This window comes from Lygodium microphyllum, chromosome 23 (assembly GCF_053477565.2).
Source record: "Lygodium microphyllum isolate KBCC chromosome 23, Lygodium_microphyllum_v1.1.10, whole genome shotgun sequence".
Classification (NCBI taxonomy): domain Eukaryota; kingdom Viridiplantae; phylum Streptophyta; class Polypodiopsida; order Schizaeales; family Lygodiaceae; genus Lygodium; species Lygodium microphyllum.
Window position 1 is genome coordinate 74,115,804 of NC_141157.1, and position 24,950 is coordinate 74,140,753.

General features: G+C 46.0%; 1 protein-coding gene across 3 annotated transcripts in view; it reads right to left on the reverse strand.

The window, feature by feature from the left end:
* Window positions 1-559: 559 nt before the first annotated feature.
* The window catches only part of LOC148016340 (ADP-ribosylation factor GTPase-activating protein AGD12-like), a 118,949-nt gene continuing 94,558 nt past the window's right edge, over window positions 560-24,950 (reverse strand). For all 3 annotated transcript variants that reach the window (XM_087664859.1, XM_087664860.1, XM_087664861.1), the window contains 2 exons: window positions 18,486-18,581; window positions 560-1,164 (listed from right to left, as the gene is read on the reverse strand). In XM_087664859.1, coding sequence (XP_087520985.1) covers window positions 877-1,164; window positions 18,486-18,581 — 384 coding nt within the window. In that variant the 3' untranslated portion in view covers window positions 560-876. The remainder of the gene's footprint in view (window positions 1,165-18,485; window positions 18,582-24,950) is intronic.

Sequence of the window (24,950 nt, forward strand, 5' to 3'; positions counted from 1 at the left end):
ATGCTACATTGTTTGACCTTGTAGTGATGGAGAAACACAGTCAGTTGGCCTTGCTACAAACCTAAAGTAATGCAGAAAAGCTGTCAACTGGCCTACAGCAAGCCTCAAATGATGGAGAGAAAACGGAGTCAGCTGGCTTCACCACAGCTGTTGCTGGTCCTGCTTATTGTTACACCTGAAATGGCAGCAGGCTTCATACAATGAAGGCATGCAGGTTACTCATGGTCACTAGTTCATAACAGCTACAATCAAAGTCAGCATCTTCATGAAACAAAGGCACAAAAAGTTTGAAATGCTATTATGGCATTCCCTTCTGAAGCTCAGCTATCAATCAGAGGAACTGCAATACTCAAAAGTACGGAGTTCGGGATAGGAAAATATAATATAACTTTGAATAGTAACTTGGATGGAGTACTTCAATTGCTGGGTAGGTGAAAAATTAAAATGGTCAAAAACTATATCATGCTTTGGTGCATCGTCAAATTTAACATTTTGTTGTGTAAAAATTGGCTCTCAAATGTTTAAAAAGGACCCTTTAGAAGATGAACAACACCTAGAGGAAAAAAGGTAGCTCATTGAAGCCCTGAAGATTTTGCAAACACCTTGTAACCTGCTCACCACTCTGAACAATGAGGAACTCAAAACTGAGACGCCTCAAATCAAATTACAAGTTGTAGTTTAGTTGCCAAGCAGTTTGGATCAATCAAGGCTCATTCAGGTTCAGATAAGGAGAAGTGCCTTTGAAACTAGAAACATTGGTAATAAAACCCATAATTTCATTGACTTCCTTTTTCTCCCAGTTCAATCGAAAACCAGTTTCCTACAGCTCAGTGCATTCATACATTTTGATCCATTTGGGACAGAGAATGTTCTGTGTCAGTATTGACTCAGGGGAACCCACCCCAGTTCCAACATCAGCTCACCACTCTCAACATTCTGAAGTTTTAAAGATACATCTTGCTTTACCTCACCATCATCCCTGAGCCAAATTATACTGTCCTCAATAAGGGCATTGTCACGTGAAGCCAGCCATTTCCCTATTTGCATTAGTCCTTGATTCTTTAACCCCTCGTGTACTCTTGCTGCTGAGACCAAGGGCTGAAGCTCCACCTCGGCCTCGCCCATTTTATCATCTGCTGATAGCAGATCCTTGTCATACACTTGCTGCATTCACAAAAAATTGATCAATAAATAAAACTAGCATTTCAATCCAGTCAAACAAGCTTAATAACTTAAACAAGATTGGTACAGTGCAAAGGGATGCTCTTATAAATGTCAAGCAAAAGTGATACAATGTGTCTAGTATATTATGGGAGGGCTTGGTGAAATGGCTGGAGTGTGATTCGCTATTGTTATCAGAACCTGATGAATGCACAGCAGCTGAGGCTTGGATGCCTCCTTATAGCTATACACAAGCACAATCAATGAGACACAGACCATGGTTGCATTCACACAGAGCAAGCCTGGGCATCAGGTGCAATGGTACCCTGATGTAACAGAGCAAAAGAAGGAGATTCAGAATCGTGCGGCATCAAGAAGCTTACTTCGCACAAAGACCCCACCTACAGCATACATGACACTACAAATACATGTAGTGTCAGGAGTGGATTCACATCATCAAGTCCATCATCCACACCACATGACACACATGTACAATGCCATTGGAGTTCTTAGTATGCCCCATCCAAACAAAGATAAAAGCCTCTTCCCATTGAGGAAGCTGGGACCAAAGAAAAGGGAGGCGACTAATGCATCCATGGCCTGCTTCTTTTACCACAACTTTTTATGCCACCAAAGAAAAAGGAGGATCCACATGGATCTATAGCCTGCTTCTTTTACCACAACTACATTGCCTTCTATGCCACCAGGTTTGAGTACTTTCATTTCCCTTAACAAAATCATATTTTAAACTAACCAATATGTCCAATCATGTCATCATTATGGTAAGCCATGTCTATGTATTTGTAAGGCCGTGCCACCATGGTGAAGAAAATCAATTAAGGAGCTCATCTAGATTAATATCTGTGCCCATCTTTTGACATTTTATCTCTCAACATTTACTACTCTGAGTCAGCTTCCCCTCTAAATTGTCGGACTTCATATGAACTGCATGAGCCTCTCTTTGCCTCCTAGATCATCTCATGACATTTCCAGTGCTCTTCAGACCTTGCTCACTAATTTGATCAAAGCACAAACTTCACTGCTCTTTGTTCCTTAGCAACGATAACAAAGGAGAATGCATTTGAGTAGAGAACAGACCAAGGAAGTTGCGTCTAGTAACTAATGCTGCTTTTCTAGCTAGTTCTTTAGCAATGAGTGTCACCTCATTTTTTAAATGAAGAGCTGCTGTGTGTTTTCTGCAACTTTCTCAACAACACGTTAAGGCGTCATTTTGTAAGGCACATTTTTCAAATAATTTGGATATTTTTCATGGCTTGATCCAGTTCTTGATTAAGCCCATTAAAATGGCTGCCTTTGTATTACATCATTACCTTCCTCTCAAGTGCTTAAAACAAATCAAAGAATCAACTCGTCAACTAATCAACCTGATTTGTAACTTCTTGACAATGGATTGCTTGAGACAGTGCAATAATGCATTTATGAAACTTTCCATTAGTGATCACTACATGTGCATTAGCTCCTACTGCTGCAGGAATACTATGCAAGGAGAAGGCAAAACGTGTTGTGTTTTGTCGTAAGACATATCGAGAAATGGGATGGCTACAGCTTATCTATTGGTCCCTAATTGAGAAATGGAATGGCTACAGCTTGTCTATCGGTCCCTAATTTTCAAGGCAAAGGTCAAGAGAATGGCAAAGAGCTGACCAATGGTTACTGATTCGTCTTGCATTGAAAGATGCCTAAGCAAGGCATGTAAAACCAAAACCTAGCTTGCTGCATACAAGTGGTTTCATGAGAGGATTGATTCAATGTGGGACTGCTCTATAGTAGGAGGATTTTGGCTCAAATGGGGCTGAATTGCAACAATTGGTTACATTCTTAGTAAGGCTATGAGCTTCTCTTGGTTGGGGCTGCTCTGTGAGTAGAGGACTTTGGTTCCAATGGGCCTGAATTGCAATCATTGACTATTTGCATTCTTAGTGAGATGTGAGCTCCTCTAGAGCAATCATGGAGCTCTTACAGTCACATTGCCTGAAAAAAGAGGAGCCACTTGGGAGTGGAAATGGTGATTGATCTTGTTTGAACTTTGGGGTGCAGCCTATATGTTGGATACTTGTGCTAGTATTCTCGAGTCATCCCTAGATTGAAAATCCAGATGCTTTCATTGGAGTCTGGGACAAGTGCACTGGTTCAACATTCATTTGGGATATTGTCTTTTGGTCGTGTGACTGATACTAATGCTTCTAAAGTTTGAATGTTCTTCTTATGTACTTTTTTAGGAACTTTTGAACATGATCTATAAGAAAATATTGCATTCTCTTACACATGTTGTCCCCTCACCCGATCTTATCCTTGTCCCTTGAATTTGGTTGAACCTCACCCCTGCCTCTGTCACATATTTGCATGCTGCAAGTGGGCTCTACACTGTAGGCAACCGGCATCAGGTTCAGATCAGTCTACAATCCTGCTCCTCTGTGCATCCCTTGTTGTGCTAAGAAATGCACTTAGCCACCTAAACAACCCCAAAACATGCTTATTTTAGGCTTATTTTAGCCAAAACCCTAAAACGGGGTGCGGATCGAGAAAGTTAAGTAGGAGAGGATCTAGAACCCTAATTTTCTATAAATTGGAAGCCAGCCCTCCACTCTTTTACAATCTTGTTTTTGCAGGTTTCAGGTGTTAGCAGCTTGCTGCCCACACCCTGGTCACGAAAGACATCTCAGCCCTTGCTGTCCATCACTGTTCCCTACAGTCTGGCGCTTGTTTCCAGCCCTCCATACGCTGATTGCTGCTGTTTCTGCCTAGCGACTGACTGCTGTTCATCTGCACTGCTGTCGTACAGCCGGCCACGCCAGCAAACAGCTGCGTTTGCAGGCTCCAGCTGCCGCCTTGACAGTTTTCTCTCTCCTGTCTGCAGTCACTGCAGTCTTTCTCTCTCCTGCAGGCTGTCCTGCCTGCGTTTTCAGTCTTTCTCTCTCTTGCAGGCTGTCCTGCCTACGTTTTCAGTCTTTCTCTCTTCTGCAGGCTCCGTTTTTAGTTTTTCTCTCTCCTGCAGGCTGTCATGCCTGCGTTTTCAGTCTTTCTCTCTCCTGCTCTTGTTTTTAGTATTTCTCTCCTGCAGGCTGTCATGCCTGCGTTTTCAGTCTTTCTCTCTCCTGCTCTTGTTTTTAGTATTTCTCTCCTGTAGGCTGTCCTGCTTGCGTTTTTAGTATTTCTCTCTCCTGCAGGCTCTGTTTTTAATCTTTCTCTCTCCTCACTGCTATCTGCATCAGATCCAGCTTCTCACTGCTGCGTTTGCTGGTGTACGACATCCGGAGGCTGCCTTGCTGCGATTCAGGATCCGTTCGGAGTACGACACACTCTCCAGCTCATTATCCCTGCCCTGATCCTAGATACAGGAGTTCGAGGTTCAGTATTCATTCACTGCATAGTGTGTTGTTGCATGAGCATCGTATTATTAGTAGTCATATCATTTCATTTATTCACTATGTTCATTGTCTCTGAGTTACTCTAACCCTAACCCTAACTGTGTTTTTTTTATCAGTCTATGCTCTGTCGTACAGTTTCTGTTTATGTTTCTGTGTTAGGGTATTTTTTTCTTTACATGGTATCAGAGCCTTGTACTCTCTAAGAAACCTAGGCCTTTGATCTGAAAGCTATTCGCAAGAAGCAAGAACAACAGCAGATTCAAATGACTTCGAACACATCAACACCGATTTAGTCTCCAGATCAGCCTATGCCGAGAACCGAGCGAGAGTGGGCCGATTAGCTTGCTCCACAAAGTTCCGACATGGTGGGAGAAACATTTGAGTATATGGAAGAAAAGATAGGCAAGCTGACCTCTGAGGAATATAAACTGATCATAGCCTATCGACAAAAGAAGATTGAGGAGCTCGACCGAAGGATTGCCCTTCAAGAAAAGCTTCTAAATGAAGGTATGCATGGATTTCACTCTTCAGATGTTGCATGTAAGTCTGATGATGTTGTAGGGCCATCGAGAACTCCATCAGGGATGGGCCCCCCTCTTAGAGAGCAACATCCGGAGTATGTTCCATTTTTTCAGACTCTTTCGCCCTCTCTGGTGCAAGGTACTTTTGATTCATCTTTTGTGCCTTCTTATTTTACCTCTTCTGTTTTGTAATATACTAGTAGAAATCATGTGGGAGAAAAAGTCCAGTCTGTTAACTACCGAAAAGGTCCTCTAGAGAACCAATTCTTGTATGTTAACACACATCGCGGGGATTATAAGAAAAAGCTAGGTAACTCTTCTTCTGTCCTTCCTTCTTTTCCATCTACTTCACATAATCAGATTGAATTTGGTATTCCTTTCACTTCATTACATGGTGTATCATCATCTTCACAGTTTCATTTTCAGTCTTTAAATGATAAAAATGAACAAAAAGAATCTGCACCTCATACACCTCACTTTCAAAACCCACCTATCCCACCACATTCTTCCGCCACTTCACAACTTCCATTTACACCATTTATATTTCCATTTCAGATACCTCATGTCGCACCGCACATCACACCGGGGGGTTATGGAAACATAGGCACATCCTTTAGGACCTCATCCTTCCCTCCGTCGGGTGGTGTTCCACCTACCTCATACATACTTTCGGGATCATTGTAGCCTCGGTATCCCACTCAATCTCTCCCGAGTGTGGATCGGTTGCCTCCACAGTTTGCCTCCACGGCATTTCCTAGTGGACCTTCTGGTCATAATGCTGTGTCCCAGCCTTACTTTGGACAAGGCTACTGTGTCCCAGTGCCTCCACCTACACTAGCACCTTATGGAAACATTCATGTTCCAATGCCTCCACATCAATCTCGGCACTCATTGGACACTCACAGCCTACTTTTGCCTACCCATCTCTTTCCCCTCCTTCTTACTCTTATCAAACACTCTCACCTCCACCATCTTTCCCACCATCATCTTACTCCACCCACCCGACACCTCATGGTTCTAGTTCATCTTCTGCCAAGAATGCATTTAATGACAAGACTCGTTTTAACGGGTCAAACTTTACTACTTGGTCGAATTTGATGAGACATGTCCTTGATTCACAGAACCTATGGGATCTAGTGCAAGGGTTAAAACCCCAACCCGATCCCGCATTTCTTCCATACGAGGTCGTCCACTCATGGAAGGCTAGGAATGTCTCCGCTATTGTCGAGCTGATGCAAGGCTTATTGCCAGAGTTTCATTCTCAGCTTCAGCATTTTGACTTAGCGCCAGAGCGATGGGCACACTTGACTGACCGCTATGTGGCTCGAGATAGGACCCGTCGTATTAATCTTGACCATGAGCTTCAGCTTTTCAAAGTCACTGACCGGGATGGCTTGAAAGTCAAGTTGGCTGAGTATCAGCATCTCCTCACTGAATTCTCCACTACGGGGACTCCCAAGTCCTCTGACGATCAGGTCACATTGTTCCTAAATAAACTCCCCAAGAAATACTTCAATTTTGTGGAAGGAATAGTTTCAAAGCCTACCATGTCTATATTCTATGAATTTGAGTGTCATTGTTGCGTTACGCACGGTTGTTCGATCAATTTCATATGAATTCCTCTTCAGAGAAGGCTCTTCTTGCTCATTCTCAGAAAGGGCAACAAGGGAAGGGCAAACCAAACCAAACCTCCATTCAAAATCAAAATCAAAATCAAACTCAAAAGCTATATCAATCTAGGGATTCTCAAGGAAGCTCCCAGTCAAAACTCAAACCTGGGTGGCAAAATGTACCTAAAAAGAAAGGTATTATCAACATTGTCAAAAGGCTGGCCATTTTGACAACGAGTGTCGATCAAAGGCACCAGGCACAACACCAAAACTTCAGTCTTAGACCCCCGCCCCTCAGTCGGGCTACCCCTAGTAGGAGAGGCAGGGTGATGGCAAGCGGCAGTTTAAAAGTCAGACTCGCACTCCCACTGCATAGTCATCTCAGTCGACAACGTTCTCAACTCCAGAGGGCTTGTCTGACTGGTCTGCAGAGGCCCATATCCTCTCCATAGAGAGATCAGATGCGAGTCTCATCCACATCTATGAGTTGCCTCCCGACAAGGTTACTGCAGATGCCTACTCGTCACAGCCGAGCACTTCAGCTCCAGTTTGGATTGTGGATAATGGAGCTACACATCACATGACTCCTATAGAGGACATTTTTCGTACCCGAGTCCCTGCAACCGGGCGGGACCGTGTAGGAAACAACTCCTCAGTCAAGATTCACGCTCAAGGTTGCGTCAGTTTTGCCACTGACAAGGGTCCGGATCTAGCTTCGATGGACAATGTATATCATGTCCCTCGGCTTGGGGTGAACTTGTTATCTGTTCAGTAGCTTTGCCGGTTGGGGCGAGTAGTTTTCTTTACAGCGACCACAGTCGAGGTCCTTGACTCTCTGACTGGTTTAGTGATTGCTCGCGGTGAGCCACAACCTAATGGCCTATACCACATGACACACTTTCTAACCGAGCCAACCACCGAAGGCTTTGTGTTCCATAGCTTCCATGCCTTAGCCACATCTCGGGAGCCTACGCACAATGAGCGTCTTTGGCATTTTTGCCTAGGGCATCTTGGTTATGACTCACTTTATGAGTTGTCACGCCGTAAGCTGGTTGAGGGCCTTCCACACCTGAAGTTAGCTCGAGATGTCTGTAAAGCCTGTCAGCTCGGGAAGCAGCACTGTACCCCATTTCCTCAACAGTCTACACATAGAGCTGACGATCCTCTTAGACTGATTCACATTGATCTTTGTGGGCCGACATCCACTGCTGCTTTGAACGGCGCACTGTAATTCTTTTTTATAGTGGATGATCATTCTCAATACATATGTGTGTACTTCCTCAAGCATAAGTTAGATCCTTTCACATATTTTTTTGCTTGGGTGCTGCTAGTTCATAACCAGAGTCCAGACTGGTTATTGTATTGGGTGCATGAGGAGTGATAGCGGTGGTGAGTTTATCTCCCACGAGTTTTTCGAGTTTCTACAGAAGCATGGCATTTCTCGCCAGCTCACCTCTACCAACTCCCCCTCTCAGAATGGAGTTGTAGAGCATAGGAACCGCATAGTCATGGAAATGCCACGCTCTATGCTGTTCGCAGCAGAGCTTCCTGAGCGCCTTTGGGTCGCAGCTGCTAACACTTCAGTGTATATCCTCAACCGGTGCCCGACTGTGGCTCTTCCTCAGAAGACCTCGTATGAGGCATTTTTTGGCTCTTGGCCTGTTATTTCCCATTTCAGAGTCTTCACGTGTCGTGCGTATACACACACACGCCCGATGACAAGATAGAAAAGCTTACTCTCTGAGCTGATCTCCTTATTTCTATGGGATATTCCTCTGAAGCGAAAGCCTATTGTTTGTTCGATCCTCGGACAAACAAGGTGATCGTTAGGCGGGATGTCGTCCTTGACGAGAGGGATATTGTGCAGTCTTTTGCACCGGCTTCCAATCCGCTTCCTTCTTCCACATCATCAGAGATCATGTCTACTGAGCCTGGTCTACTTTCCGCTCCTGACATTCCTGTAGTTTCTTCACCTCCCAGGCCCCCTTCGCGAGACCCGTTACCTCGCTTGTACTAGTAGACCATGCGGAATTCGGGGATCCTACCACCAAATTCCACTCCGGAGGGACCTAGAAGATCTGCACGGCTTGCTCCTCAAGCATCATTTGCATCGCTGTTTACAGCTGATTACATAGCGCATTCTGAGCCGAATACCTGGCAAGAGGCTCTTCAGCACTCTCAATGACGAGAGGTGATGGAAAGGGAGCTAGAGAGTATTGACCGAAATGAGACTTGGACATTGGTGGATCGTCCGAGCCACAAGAAAGTCATGGGGACAAAATGGATTTTTCGGACAAAGCTAAAAGCTGATGGGACTTTAGACAAGTACAAGGCTCACCTTGTACTGCAAGGGTTTCGACAGAAGCACGGCATTGATTATGAAGAGACCTTTGCTCCTACTGCACAGTTGACTTCCTTTCGGTTGCTACTCACGCTCGCCGCTCACCGTGGCTAGCCAATACATCAGATGGATATCAAGAGTGCCTTTCTGAACGGATACTTGGAGGAGGAAGTCTATGTGGAGCAGCCACCGGGATTTCCCTCAGGGAACCCTAGGGATACAGTATTTCGCTTGCAGAAAGCTCTTTATGGGCTGAAGCAAGCGCCGTGGTCTTCCTTCCATAGAATGGATCAGTTCTTACAGACTCATGGATATCATTCTACCCCTTATGACCCGAACTTATATGTTCGATCCACTCCAGAGGGGGTTAGCTATATCCTGCTATATATTGATGACTTACTCATCACAGGTTCAGATTCTACTGCCATAGCGGAAATTAAGGCTAAGCTTAAAACTACATTTGAAATGACAAACCTTGGTTTCTTGTCTTATTTTTTAGGGATGGAGGTAGTTCGTTCTGGAGGATGTATTTTTGTGTCACAGCAGAAGTACGCACTTCAGCTTGTGGAGCAGTATACTTCGGATCAGACACAGCCAGTGGTGGCCATGCTTATTGATCCTATTGTCCAATTGTTGAAGGATACCCTAGGAAAGCCCTTCGATGCACACACCTATCGTTCTGTTGTAGGAAAACTTTTTTGGTTAATTCACACTAGGCCAAATTTAGCATACTCAATCAGTATTTCACAACACCTAGGATGTCACATTGGATTGCATGTCTTCGTGTGTTGTGTTATTTGCGGTGTACTTTTTCTTATGGCTTGACATATGGTTCTAGTTTATGTTTGCAGGGATACACTGATTCTGATTGGGCAGGAGATCCTGACACCCGACATTCCCATGGCGGCTACCTCTTTACCTTGGGCACAGCTCCCATTTCTTGGTCTAGCCGTAAGCAAGAGATAGTAGCGGCTTCCACAGACGAGGCTGAGTACCGGGCTCTCTTCCATGGCACCACCGAGGCCATCTATCTGAGAAGTTTACTAGCAACGCTTTATTTTCCATGTGACTCTCCCACAATTGTCTACTGTGACAACCAAAGTGCCATTGCCCTTGTGGGCAATTCCATCATCACACCATAGACACAGCATGTGGGAGTTCACTTCCACTTTTCCAGAGAGCAGGTTGAGCTAGGCACTTTTCGTCTAGAGTTTGTGCCTTCATCAGCTAATTTTGCAGATATCTTGACCAAAGCGGTCAACCGGCCGGTTCTTCAGTACCTGCTACCTAGGATCGGCTTGGGTACACCCTCCCCTACTTCTTCAGCTTGACAGGGAGAGGGTGCTTTCCTCTTGCTTTCCCTTCCAGTTTGAGAGGTGGTGGCCCCTTCTCTTGATCGTGACAGTGATGCTATTGCATAGCATATTGCATGAGTATGACATCTTGCATCTCCCTTTGCATTACCCTATACATTGGCATTCTGTTCATGTCAACATGAATCTATGCGCATTTATCTCTTTTCGGTCTTTTGGAGTGGTCGACTCTCAGATTCACCATATTCGTAGCATAACACATGGCAGTTCTCCCAAAGGCAGTTTTCCTATCCTTGCTTTGCTTGTCTTGCTAAGCCCACCGTTTTTTTTTACCTCTCACGTATTCAACATTGCCCAGTGGCCTACTTTTCTCACCCTATTTTACGCTTGAGCGGGGGTATTGTGCTAAGAAATGCACTTAGCCACTTAAATAGCCCCAAAACATGCTTATTTTAGGCTTATTTTCGCCAAAACCGTAAAACGGAGAGTGGATCGAAAAAGTTAAGTGGAAAAGGATCTAGAACCCTAATTTTCTATAAATTGGCAGCCAGCCCTCCACTCTTTCACAATCTCGTTTTTGCAGGATTCAGGTGTTACCAGCTTGCTGCTCGTACCCCGGTCACAGAGGACATCTCAGCCCTTGCTGTCCATCACTGTTCCCTACAGTCTGGCAACTGTTTCCAGCCCTCCATACGCTGATTGCTGTTGTTTCTGCCTAGCGACTAATTGTTGTTCATCTGCACTGTTGTCGTACAGCCTGCCACGCCAGCAAACTGCTGCGTTTGCAAGCTCCAGCTGCCGCCCTGACAGTTTTCTCTCTCCTATCTGCAATCGCTCAAGTTTTTCTCTCATGCAAGCTGTCCTACCTGTGTTTTCAGTCTTTCTCTCTCCTACAGGCTGTCCTGCCTGCTTTACTTGGCTTTTTCTTATAATCCCCGAAACATGTGTTAACATACAAGAATTGGTCCTCTAGAGGACCTTTTCCATAGTCAACAGAGTGGACTCTTTCTTCCACATGATCTCTACCAGAATATTGCAAAACAGAAGAGGTAAAAGAAGAAGGCACAAAAGACGAATCAAAAGTACCTTGTACCAAAGAGAACGGAAGAGTCTGAAAAAAATGGAACATACTCCGAATCTTGCTCTCCAAGAGGAGGGGCCCATCCCTGATGGATGTCTCGACGGCCCTGCAACATCATCAAACTTACGCGCAACATCTGAAGAGTAAAATCCATGCATACCTTCATTTAGAAGCTTTTCTTGAAGGGCAATCCTTCGGTCGAGCTCCTCAATCTTCTTTTGTCGATAGGCTATGATCAGTTTATATTCCTCAGGGGTCAGCTTGCCTATCTTTTCTTTCATGTACTCAGATGTTTCTCCCACCATGTCGGAACTTTGTGGAGCAAGCTGATCGGCCCACTCTCGTTCGGTTCTCAGCATAGGCTAATCTAGAGACTCAATCGGTGTTGATGTGTTCGAAGTCATTTGAACCTACTGTTGTTCTTACTTTTTACGAAGAGCTTTCAGATCAAAGGCCTAGGTTTCTTAGAGAGTACCAGGCTCTGATACCATGTAAAGAAAAAAATACCCTAACACAGAAACATAAACAAAAACTGTACGACAAAGCACAGAGTGATAAAAAGAACACAGTTAGGGTCAGGGTTAGAGTAACTCAAAGAAAATAAACACAGTGAATAAATGAAATGATATGACTACTAATAATACAATGCTCATGCAGCAAACACACTATGCAGTGAATGAATACTGAGCCTCGAACACTTGTATCTCTAGGATCAGGGCAAAGGTAATGAGCTGGAGAGTGTGTCGTACTCCGAACGGATCCCGAATCGCAGCAAGGTAGCCTCCGGATGTCGAACACCAGCAAACGCAGCAGTGAGAAGCTGAATCTGATGCAGACAGCAGTGAGGAGAGAGAAAGACTAAAAATGCAGCCTGCAGGAGAGAGAAATACTGAAAACGTAAGTAGGACACCCTGCAAGAGAGAGAAAGACTAAAAATTGAGCTTGCAGGAGAAATAAAGACTGAAAACGTAGGCAGGACAACCTGCAGGAGAGAGAAAGACTGCAAATAGAAGAGAGAAAATTGTCAGGGCGGCAGCTGGAGTCTGCAAACGCAGCAGTTTGCTGGCGTGGCAGGTTGTACGACAGCAGTGCAAATGAGCAACAGTGAGTCACTAGGCAAAAACAGCAACAATCAGCGTGTGGAGGGCTGGAAATAGGCGCCAGACTGTAGGGAACAGTGATGGACAACAAGCTGGTAACACCTGAAACCTGCAAAAACGAGATTGTGAAAGAGTGGAGAGCTGGCTGCCAATTTATATAAAATTAGGGTTCTAGATCCTCTCCCACTTAACTTTCTTGATCCACTCCCCAGTTTAGGGTTTTGGCTAAAATAAGCCTAAAATAAGCATATTTTGAGGCTGTTTAAGTGGCTAAGTGCATTTCTTAGCACAACACCCCCTCTCAAGTCCAAAATAGGGCGAGAAAAGTAGACTAGCCTAAATTTTGATTTACCCCAAGCCGTCCCACCCCAAAGCAGCCAGGGCATTGGATAAAAGGTGTCCCTAACACAGAAACCTAAACAAAATAAACAAGTCCATTGTTGATTCTATCTGGCTTTGTAAGCCTTGGTAGGCCCTTTGGCCGCCGACGAGCATCCTTGCTCCGATGCCCTGACCTCTCTGGGGTGATCACTTGGGCTCCCTTGGTAAGATATCCTTCGCCTCTGTAGTCTTGGTAAGCCACTGGGCAGCCGACGTGCACCTTTTGTCTGATGCCCTGGCTGCTTTGGGGTGGGACGCCTTGGGATAAATCCCCGCAACGTGTGTTAACATACAAGAATTGGTCCTCTAGAGGACCTTTTCCATAGTCAACAGAGTGGACTCTTTCTTCCACATGATCTCTACCAAAATATTGCAAAATAGAAGAGGTAAAAGAAGAAGGCACAAAAGACGAATCAAAAGTACCTTGTACCAAAGAGAACGGAAGAGTCTGAAAAAAATGGAACATACTCCGGATCTGCTCTCCAAGAGGAGGGGCCCATCCCTGATGGAGGTCTCGACGGCCCTGCAACATCATCAAACTTACGCGCAACATCTGAAGAGTAAAATCCATGCATACCTTCATTTAGAAGCTTTTCTTGAAGGGCAATCCTTCGGTCGAGCTCCTCAATCTTCTTTTGTCAATAGGCTATGATCAGTTTATATTCCTCAGGGGTCAGCTTGCCTATCTTTTCTTCCATGTACTCAGATGTTTCTCCCACCATGTCGGAACTTTGTGGAGCAAGCTGATCGGCCCACTCTCGTTCGGTTCTCGGCATAGGCTAATCTAGAGACTCAATCGGTGTTGATGTGTTCGAACTCATTTGAACCTACTGTTCTTCTTACTTTTTGCGAAGAGCTTTCAGATCAAAGGCCTAGGTTTCTTAGAGAGTACCAAGCTCTGATACCATGTAAAGAAAAAAATACCCTAACACAGAAACACAAACAAAAACTGTACGACAAAGCACAGAGTGATAAAAAGAACACAGTTAGGGTCAGGGTTAGAGTAACTCAAAGAAAATGAACACAGTGAATAAATGAAATGATATGACTACTAATAATACAATGCTCATGCAGCAAACACACTATGCAGTGAATGAATACTGAGCCTCGAACACCTGTATCTCTAGGATCAGGGCAAAGGTAATGAGCTGGAGAGTATGTCGTACTCCGAACGGATTCCGAATCGCAGCAAGGCAGCCTCCGGATGTCGAACACCAGCAAACGCAGCAGTGAGAAGCTGAATCTGATGCAGACAACAGTGAGGAGAGAGAAAGACTAAAAACGCAGCCTACAGGAGAGAGAAATACTGAAAACGTAAGTAGGACAGTCTGCAAGAGAGAGAAAGACTAAAAATTGAGCTTGCAGGAGAAATAAAGACTGAAAACGTAGGCAGGACAACCTGCAGGAGAGAGAAAGACTGCAAACAGAAGAGAGAAAATTGTCAGGGCGGCAGCTGGAGCCTGCAAACGCAGCAGTTTGCTGACGTGGCAGGCTGTACGACAGCAGTGCAAATGAACAACAGTGAGTCACTAGGCAAAAACAGCAACAATCAGCGTGTGGAGGGCTGGAAATAGGTGCCAGACTGTAGGGAACAGTGATGGACAACAAGGGCTAAGATGTCCCCCGTGACCGGGGTGTGGGCAACAAGCTGGTAACACCTGAAACCTGCAAAAACGAGATCGTGAAAGAGTGGAGGGCTGGCTGCCAATTTATATAAAATTAGGGTTCTAGATCCTCTCCCACTTAACTTTCTTGATCCACTCCCCATTTTAGGGTTTTGGCTAAAATAAGCCTAAAATAAGCATGTTTTGAGGCTGTTTAAGTGGCTAAGTGCATTTCTTAGCACAACACCCCCTCTCAAGTCCAAAATAGGGCGAGAAAAGTAGACTAGCCTAAATTTTGATTTACCCCAAGCCGTCCCACCCCAAAGCAGCCAGGGCATTGGATAAAAGGTGCCCCTAACACAGAAACATAAACAAAATAAACAAGTCCATTGTTGATTCTATCTAGCTTTGTAAGCCTTGGTAGGCCCTTTGGCCGCCAACGAGCACCCTTGGTTCGATGCCCTGACCTCTCTGGGGTGATCACTTGGGCTCCCTTGGTAAGATATCCTTCGCCTCTGTAGTCTTGGTAGGCCACTGGGCAACCGACGTGCACCTTTTGTCTGATGCCCTGGCTGCTTTGGGGTGGGACGCCTTGGGGTAAATCAAAATTTAGGCTGGCCTACTTTTCTCGCCTTATTTTGGGCTTGAGAGAGGATGTTGTGCTAAGAAATGCACTTAGCCACTTAAACAGCCCCAAAACATGCTTATTTTAGGCTTATTTTAGCCAAAACCCTAAAACGGGGAGTGGATCGAGAAAGCTAAGTAGGAGAGGATCCAGAACCCTAATTTTCTATAAATTGGCAGCCAGGCCTCCACTCTTTTACAATCTCGTTTTTGCAGGTTTCAGGTGTTACCAACTTGCTGCCCACAGCCCGGTCACGGAGGATATCTTAGCCCTTGCTATCCATCATTGTTCCCTACAATCTGGCGCCTGTTTCCAGCCCTCCATACGCTGATTGCTCCTGTTTTTGCCTGGCGACTGACTGCTGTTCATCTGCACTACTGTTATACAGTCTGCCACACCAGCAAACTAGTGCGTTTGCAGGCTCCAGCTACCACCCTGACAGTTTTCTCTCTCCTGTCTGCAGTCGCTGCAGTCTTTCTCTCTCCTGCAGGCTGTCCTGCCTGCGTTTTCAGTCTTTCTCTCTCTTGCAGGCTCCGTTTTTAGTTTTTCTCTCTCTTGCAAGCTGTACTGCCTGCGTTTTCAGTCTCTCTCTCTCTCCTGCAGGCTCCGTTTTTAGTCTTTCCCTCTTCTCCAAGCTGTCCTGCCTGCGTTTTTAGCCTTTCTCTCTCCTATAGGCTCCGTTTTTAGTCTCTTTCTCTCCTCACTACTGTCTACATCAGATCCAGCTTCTCACTCCTGCATTTGCTGGTGTTCGACATCCAGAGGTTGCCTTGCTGCGATTCGGGATCCGTTCAGAGTACGACACACTCTCCAGCTCATTACCCCTGCCCTGATCCTAGAGATATAGGAGTTCGAGGTTCAATATTCATTCACTGCATAGTGTGTTTGCTGCATGAGCATCGTATTATTGGTAGTCATATCATTTCATTTATTCACTATGTTCATTGTCTGTGAGTTACTCTAACCCTAACCCTAACTGTGTTCTTTTTATCAGTATGTGCTTTGTCGTACAGTTTCTGTTTATGTTTCTGTGTTAGGGTATTTTTTTCTTTATATCCCTCTCATTTATACAGGAATATCTTTGTCCATCTCCCTCATCCTGTTTGCTCCCTGGCTGAGTCCTCTAGGCTCCCATGTTCCAGTTACATATCCTTGGGTATGCTATCATTTAAGTGACCCAACAAGTCAAAGACAAAGCCCTGTTTTTGTTTTTGGTCTTTTGAGCCAGGTGCTTAAGAAGGCTCAAAGCTGAGGCCGAAGAACGATGTACACCTCACCCAGTTGCATCTCCCTTTTGAACAGTTAGAATGTGAATGGCTCAAGGTAGTGACTGAAGGGTTTGCCTAGGGATCATGATTCTCACTGAAGAATAGCAGGGAGACCCCTCTACCACCACATCCACAAACATATACTTGTCAATCAAATGAGTAAAGACTCTCTATCTTGGAAATGTGCAGTGTCAAGTAGGCATCCAGGCCTTACAAGTAAATTTTCATTGCAATGCCATCCCCTTCAAAAGAATAATCCTTAAACTCCACCCACCATCGAAAAAGGCCATTGTTGTTTGAGATTCAATCAGGCTACAAGAAAGCACCTCCTTTAGCTGCTGGCTGCTCCAAAACTGTTTGCTAAAACATCCCTTGCCCGAAGGGACTAGGATAGGACTCTAAACTCCAGGCCTGTAAGTGTCAACTGGCACAGACTGACCACTTAGTTTTATTATGTGCCCAAAAAGATAATGTGGACGATGAAATCTGAGGGGTTATTTGGATTGGCCTCAGGATCGAGTGTTAACATGAAAAATCAGACCACATAAACAGTACAGAGTTGGACTTAAGAAAGTCTTGGATTGTGGGGGAAATTCATCCAAAAAAGGACAATCACTAAAGATTTGTGCTATCCAGTGCCCCAATGGATCTTTCCCTCAATAGAACCTATAATCAGATTATCTTACTTGGAATCTACTTTGAATTCAAGTATGATGAGCTCACCATTGATTTGGATTTTTGACTTGAGAAGAAAAGAAAATTTTTTGGGACAAGGTAGTAGTGCACATGTGAGAGTTCACCATGAAATATGAAGATCACTTGTAAACCTTTCTGACACTCGATCATTAACAAATTGCCCATCTGTATAACATAACATATACAGCCTCGTTTAAGAGGAAGATGAGAGGAAAATTTGACAAAAGGAAGCCAAGGATTCTCATACAGTTTAAAAACTCTTCAAGTTAAAAGCCTGTAGGTTCTTTCTCTACAAGAATTTAGAGGTTGTTTTCCGAATCTGGCCAATTTTCTTGAAACTAGACCTCAGTTCTAGTGTTTTTCATGAGCACAGTCAGATTGCACAGGTGCCAGACAAGCTAATCATCCTGAGTTTCTGCCATTGTCAAAACCAGCCAAATCAGAAATGACAGCTCCAGCACCCCACATCATCCTTCCTGGACATCAAGAGCACGTCAATCAACCCCTTCATTTGAGCTTTAAATTACCCCTTGGGCAGACCAACCATATCAATTTTTGCTCCTGCCCACATTTGCCCACAGCTTTGGGCATCCAATCTTTTAAATTGGCACTGCCAAGTATTTTGGGGTCAGAAGCTTTTGCAAGTCATCCACTTTGTTCTTCATTTCCATTGTTACCTGTAGGTACCCAATATAAGGGACAAGTCATTCACTGGTGAATTCACTGTTCCTCTAAGAGACAAGTACCCAATATGTCAATACGTTACAGAAGATCAAGTTGTATGTTTTGACTCCCAAAACCATCAAACTCAGTTGAAGTCTATGTATGCAAAGGCAAAAGAGTTATGTATGTTGAATGGGGGGAACAGACCATGCAACCAAAAGATCAAGGAGCTTCAAAGGCTTGGTTTGATCAGGCTCCTGAGCATTGGACAATGTTAATAATTTTCAAGACTGGTTAGCTGATGGTATACAAGACCATGACATTATCAGTTGGGAAGTCAGTGCAATGTCTAACATACGTGAGAAAAATAGGAGAATATTTGCAAACGATTATGCCAAGTGGATTTTCACCTTGTGGAAGATAAGAATACGTAAGCATAAAACTGAATTAAGAAGCTGAAATAATTGTGCAATACCCCACCTATTTGAAGGTGCAAACCCAGTAAAGTACTGCTTCAAGATGCATTAATCTTGGGAAAACATAACAATATCTTCAAATTCATCTATAATATCTATTGGATCGAAGTTGGCCATGCTTGCATTTGCTTATTTTTTCTCTTTCAGAAGCTACATTACCGAATAGAATAAATGAAGAGCAATTTGAAATCAATCAAACTTCATTATAACAGTTAGTAAATACCCTAGCAGAGATGATATTGGTCCAATTACATACCACTTTGAGAGCTGGTGGTGGGATTGGCACAGAGAGCATAAGTTCCTCATCCCAAACAGGATTCAGGTTGCTGTTCACAACATGTGTTTTCACAGTCTGCAGAATAAACAGGGCACTGCATCAGCTTACTTCAAATGAACTCATTCAATGGGATAAAAGACTGTTTGGAAAAATGGCCAACGCGAGAAAAAAAACTATATATTTCTGTATGTTGGCATGCATTGATTCAATAAATATGGGATCCTGAATTTCATGCACCTTAGGGTCATCCTTCGATTCAAAATGGGATGCTTGAATTGCACACACAGTAGGTTATCTTTTAATGCACAACAGAAGATAGATGTGTTTAACACTACTATCTGGTATTAAGATCTCAAAAAGTGCATGTGTGCAGCAAAGTCTGGCAACCAGCCCAAAAAAAAGTATCATAGCACTTAATTTCAGCAAACCACATGAAGTTTCTCAAAAGTCTTCCTTTTATATTCCAAATGTAACTGTAACTCGAAATATAAGAAGCTAACTTTGAAAACATATACATATGCAGTGGCAGACTACATACAACTTTGGTGGTAGACGCAGGTTGGATAGCAGTCAAATACACTCACAAAAAAAGGCAGAAGTACATGTGGGGTCAACAGAATTTCAACTATGTAAGTCTTCACAAACCCCAAAAACACAGCCCTATAAGGGCAGGATATAACGTCTGCCAATCACTCAAAGGATATCCTTCAAATCCTCCCCCATGTTCTTTTCTCTGCTCTGCTACCTTGGCCTCTGCCCTATTCAAAGGAGTGATTCATGGGCGCCCAAACACTAATTCATGGACAGATTTCCTCAGGTCTTCACCGACTTACTTCTTGGAGGTCATCCCACTTTTTTGTCTGTATAAGGAGGGTGTGGGGCCAGTGGCCCAATTCATTGTCTTGTACTTGCAGATTCTTTGTGGAGAGGGAACTTGTGGAGTTTGTGAGCTGGCACTCAACTGTTGTACTCTATAATAGTTTAGTGGAGGCTGAAGCCTGTTCCTGTTCACCTTCTTGTTACCATTTCTGCAATGTCTCTTTCATTATTCCTGCATTGTATTGCTCTTTGTGTGGGTTTTTCTTTTAATGGTGATTTGATTCTATTGTGTTAACCTTGCATATTTTGGGCTTAATGCATATTTGCCAGATCCATAGGAAGCTACATTGTTTCGCCCGGTTAGCAACATCGCTATGGCAGGGTTAGGGATTAGCTAAGGCTCTAAGAGCCAATCGAAAATTCCCCTGGTAGCAAAGCAGCTGGACAAATACCAGAGTTGAACGACGACCTGGTACAACTTTGTAGAGCAATTCGAGCAAATATGCGAGGCCAACGGCCTCACTGATCTCACTCAATGCTCGCAAGCTTCCGGTCTGTGCTTAGGCAATAAGGGTAGGACTTGGTACACGAGTCTAGATGCTGTTGAGCAAGCCAATTTCAATAGCCTGAAAAATCTCTTCACATTAAGAGATTTTCAGAACCAAGATACTCCGATAACCTACTAGTACGACTCATGAATGTGAAGCAGAGAGAGAGAGAGGATATCAGAGATTACGTGACCCATGTGAGGAGCCTCTTCGAGACAATCCCTATGGGCGAGAGACCAACTGAAAGAGCAGTGTCCATGGTATTCATTAACGAAATACGAAGTGAAGAGCTCTACAGAGCCTTAGCAGGCAACTCAAGCCTGCAGCAAGACGTGCTGGCAAGGGTCTTTGAAGAGCTCTACAAAGCCTTAGCTAAGAACTCAAGCCTGCAGCAAGATGCGTTGGCAAGGGTCTTTGAAGATGCTATTAGAGTAGACGACCAACTCAAGGAGAGAAGCTCCAGGAGCTCGAATCGAGAAGAGTCCAGCACTAGGAATCCCGAGAGAGCTTCAATGCCGAGCGAGAAATCATGCCCAAGTGCTCAGGATAAAGGGAAGGGTACTGATTCAGGACAAGAGCTAGCAGAGACGAAGATGGACATAGCCAAATTGCAAAAGATGATGAGACAACCAACACGCCCACACATCCAATGCGTGTATTGTGGCGGAAACCACCTGCCAGCTGAGTGTCAGGACCCTAGGTCACAACCTTGCCCTAATTGCGGTAGGTTCGGCCATGACGCCATGCATTGTCGATTACCTCGGAGACTCCCATACTCATAGCCTTACGGTCAACTCTACCTCACGAATAGGCTACCAAGCTTCTTTGGAAGGAGAGCCCCATTGGCCCTCCCAGCACCTAATGACACTAAGCTGGCCATCCCTAAGATGGAGATAAACCCTACGGGTATCCCTAGACCACTTGGGCCCTACTTAACCCATCCATCGAGTGACACTTCATCCACTATGTGAAGGAGCCGAATGGCAACGAGCCTTATGTACACCCTTATGTATCATATGATGAAGAAGGCAATGCAATCCTTATGGACTATTGACTAGTACCGATAATGGCGTTAGGTAGAGGGAGAGATAGAGGCCTAGAAAAGCAAACCCAAGAGCCAATCGTGTGTTGGACTTGTGCGCTAAGTGTGGAATCACTGGTCTCTTTGTCGATTGCCCTAGACAAAAGCCATCCTCTAGTTCAGCAAACAGCCCATACCTCCCCCTACTCTATCGGCTCTCGTATCAAGGGAGCAAGCCACTCCAGAGGTATCGCTGCGTCTATCTCTCTTCTCCTCAACTCCACTCCTCTCTGGCAACCTGATACACGTTGTAGCACCTCCTCGTCCGCCATCATGTATACGTCCCACCAAATCCTGATGGTACGGGCCGGGCCGACCTCCCAACCAGCCCACTGGATGTGGGGGCGCTCGCCAATCTGTACCCCTTCCCGATCTTTGACCTAGGGGTTCCAGATCACCGGCTAACGATCTATCTCCTCCTGGCAGCCTAGGGGGCTCTAGATTAGGGCCTTACAAAGGCCCTGCCACATGCAGAGTAAGCTGCGTAGAAAAGGTGATCTGGGCTGACATGAAGATCCATCTCAGGGACGGCCTCCACTCCTCGCCAAGTCTCGGTCTACAATCCTGAAGACCCTCCTGCAATAAGACTTTCCAAGTCTGCCCGCCTAGTGTGAGGCCGCGGACAACTAGCTTGCCCAAGAGGGCCATACTCTGATACTCTGGGTCTATGATCCCAAGCCCTCCCTCTGACCAATACCGTATGATGGTCGCCCATGCCACCTTGGCCTTGGAATCCCTAGAGCCATCTGACCCTGACCAAAGGAAATTCCGCACTCGGTGGCGAAGCTGCATTACGCAAGATGAGGAGAAGCACCAACACGAGGCAATGTACCAGGCCGTCACTAGGAGGACCCAGTTGACCACCAGGGCTTGGCCGGCTAGTGAGAGACGAGCCGTGCTTCAGTAGATCACCTTCCTCCGAATAGAATCAAGGATAGGAAGAAACTGTTGGGCAGGAGTGATGTCGAGTCCCACCTAGAACCCTAGGTACCGGACGGTCTGCCCTCTACTCACCCATCTAAATCCTAGGTGGACGCCCCACTCCACGCTAGAGTCCGGATCTGTGAGGAAACCAACCGAATTTCACCTGTTGATTTTCGCTCCGGCTGCAAAATAGAATACGTCAAGAGCCAACCTCACTCTCTCCAGCATCAACTCATCGTCGTCAATATAGAGTGCTATGTCATCTGCATACTCTGAGTCCAACAACTCAGACTCCTCTCTCACTGGAAGTCGGAGGCCGCGTAATCTGCTCACACGTGACCTGAGGAAGTGAGACATCGCCTCTGCAAAGAGTAGAAACACGTATGGGGCCAAGGGGCAGCCCTGTCGGACCAATCTCTTCAGCTGAAACTCCTCCCCTCGCCTTCCACCTATGAGAACCTTACTTGTGGCCGATCTGTAAAGTGCAGAGACCTCGTGAATCCAAACCTGTGGGAAACCCAACCTCACCATGGTGCCCTCTAGGAAATCCCAATCCATCCTATCATAAGCTTTCTCGAAATCCAACAGTAGTACGACCAGTCTCTGCCCACTGTGCTGAGCCCATTCTGTCGCATCAAAGAAGGTGAAAACATTGTCTAGGATGCTCCTATCCTAAACAAAGACTGTCTGTGTGTCATGGATGATGTCTAGAAGCACGGGGCGTAGTTGCCTACCAATCATCTTTGCTAGTGCCTTATAGGCCACTGACAATAAGGTGATCGGTCTCCACTGGGAAAGCTCCAAAAGGCTTGTCAAAAGACTTCCTGGCATCTGTCTTGAAGCAAAAATCTCGTGGAAGGCCATCAGTAGGGGGTCCTTCACCACTTCCCAGTAGGTAGTGAAGAAGGCCTTAGAGAGGCCATCCTCTCCCGAGCATTTCTGTCCATCCTGTGTATGGAAAGCCTCCTCTAGTTCGTTCTCTGTGAAGGGAGCTAGGAGGGAGCGTCCCATCTCCTCTGTGACGAGGAACAAGATATGATCCCAGACCTGCTGTCTACATCGTTGTCCTCCAACTGAGACTGTCTCCTGCTAGAAAAGGCACCTATAGTAGTCAGTGGCAATCTCCATCACCTCGTCTGGGCAAGAACGAGTCCTTCTATATTGATCCCAGAGGCTGCGTATCTACTATCCTACGATGCAAGGCTAGTGCACCTGGAAGAACTCCATGTACATTATGTCCCCCTTCCACGCCCACAAGGCTACTGAGGTGCGGAAAGAGAACTCCGAACGCATGTCCTCTGGTCCAGCAATGGCTGCTCGCACGCACACCTCCTATGCGTGGAGGATGGGATCCCCTAATGCCTCCTGTAATAATCTCTGCGTGGCTGTGAGGTCCTGTCGGAGTGCTCTCTCCTCCTCCCAGCTCTGCTGCCTGGCCTGAATGGCTGCCTCTTGGCAGATTCTGCTCGACACGGCTAGGACCTCTGCAACCTCCTCTGCGATCCGGTCCCTCTTGCTCCACTCCCTAGTCCAAATCTGCTCTATCTGTCTCGTCACCTCCTCCCTCCAATAGATCGAGTCAAGGATGCGACAGGATCGTGTGTCTAGGGCAGACGCTGGGGGATCAATTGTCAGGAGAACTGGGCAATGATCGGACAGCGTGGTGCCCGTCAACTGCTCAATCTGGTCTCCACGAGAGCCTCTCCACTCTTCCACATAAAACCTGTCCAACCATTCCAGTAGGACTCCAGCGATCTCTCCCTCCTGTGAAAGACAGGGTCTCTCCAGGCATCGCGTGCTCCAACTGCCAGTAGAAAGCCCTCCCATGCCTCCTGCTCCTCCCCCGCCATACCTTGGTAGTTTCTGCCTCTACCCTGCTGGTCCTCCAAAGCCTCCAGGTTGTTGAAGTCTCCTCCAATGATCCACGAGTCTACCTCTGGGAGTCCATACGCGATCTCCACCCAAAATCTACTGCGTGCCCTAACCTCCGTAGGGGCATAGACATTGAGGACTCCAAAACACAAGTCCCCAATGTCCAATCTGATCCAAAGAACCCTCCTTGCCACTATCGTCCCGTGGTCTCGTACATAAGCGGTGAGACTCAGGCCAATAGAGGTGCATACGCCTCCACTCCTACCGTGGGCACCTACGGCATGCTCCCAACAAGTGTGCGAGCTGCCCGGGAGTACCTTCCCAACCCGCTGGGCTTGGGTGGGAGTGAGCTTATACTCCTATAGGAGTAAGATGTCGATCCGTCCGGCGAGGGCAAGCTGCAGCTCCTGCTGAACAATCAACTTCTTGGAACCACGTGCCCCACTGTAGTGGAGACTATTCACATTCCAGGATGCAAGGTGTAAGCTCATGGGGAAACATGTGACTGACTGAACAGGCATCTGTTCGGTGTGGAGGCTGCTAATGAGGAGGAAAAACTATGGGGCATACAAGTACGCTTTGCCACCAGTCTGGACGGCGAACTCCAGTCCCCCGTGGTGGCCCTCGGTCGGACCATAGGGATAATAGATGCTCCAGGTGGTACTATCAATGCATCTATCAACCATACTGAGGGTCTGGGGGGGATCACCTAAACCGGGTGCAGATCAAGGGGGGTACTCCGCAGGGGAGGTGGTGGAGGGGAAGAGAGTCGGAGGATGGTGGGATGGTCGGAGGTATGTGGCAGGTGTGGGGGGGGGGTGGGGGCTGGTGGTGCTGGAAGGGGGGGCTATGGACCAGGGTCAGGGGGGGCATGGGAGGTGTTTGGGGAGGGGGGGGGGGGGGGGGTGTGGGTGTGGGAGCTGTGGGATCTCAGGTGAGGTAGTCTGTGGTGCAGGTGGTGGATATGGGGGTTGCGATCCTACCGAGTGGGGCGGGCAAGGGGGGCTGCGGAGCGCTCTGTCGAGGAGGTGTCGCCCGCCCTCCTGCTCCTTGCTGCCGAGACTGGGTCTGAGGAGCAGGTTGTGGCCATAGTTGCACTCGTACGTAGTACGAATTGGTTCGTACTATACGATTCGTACCGTACCGTACCATACGAAATCGTACAAAAAAAGCACCTTTTTTTTGTGGTGGTTGTTGTTG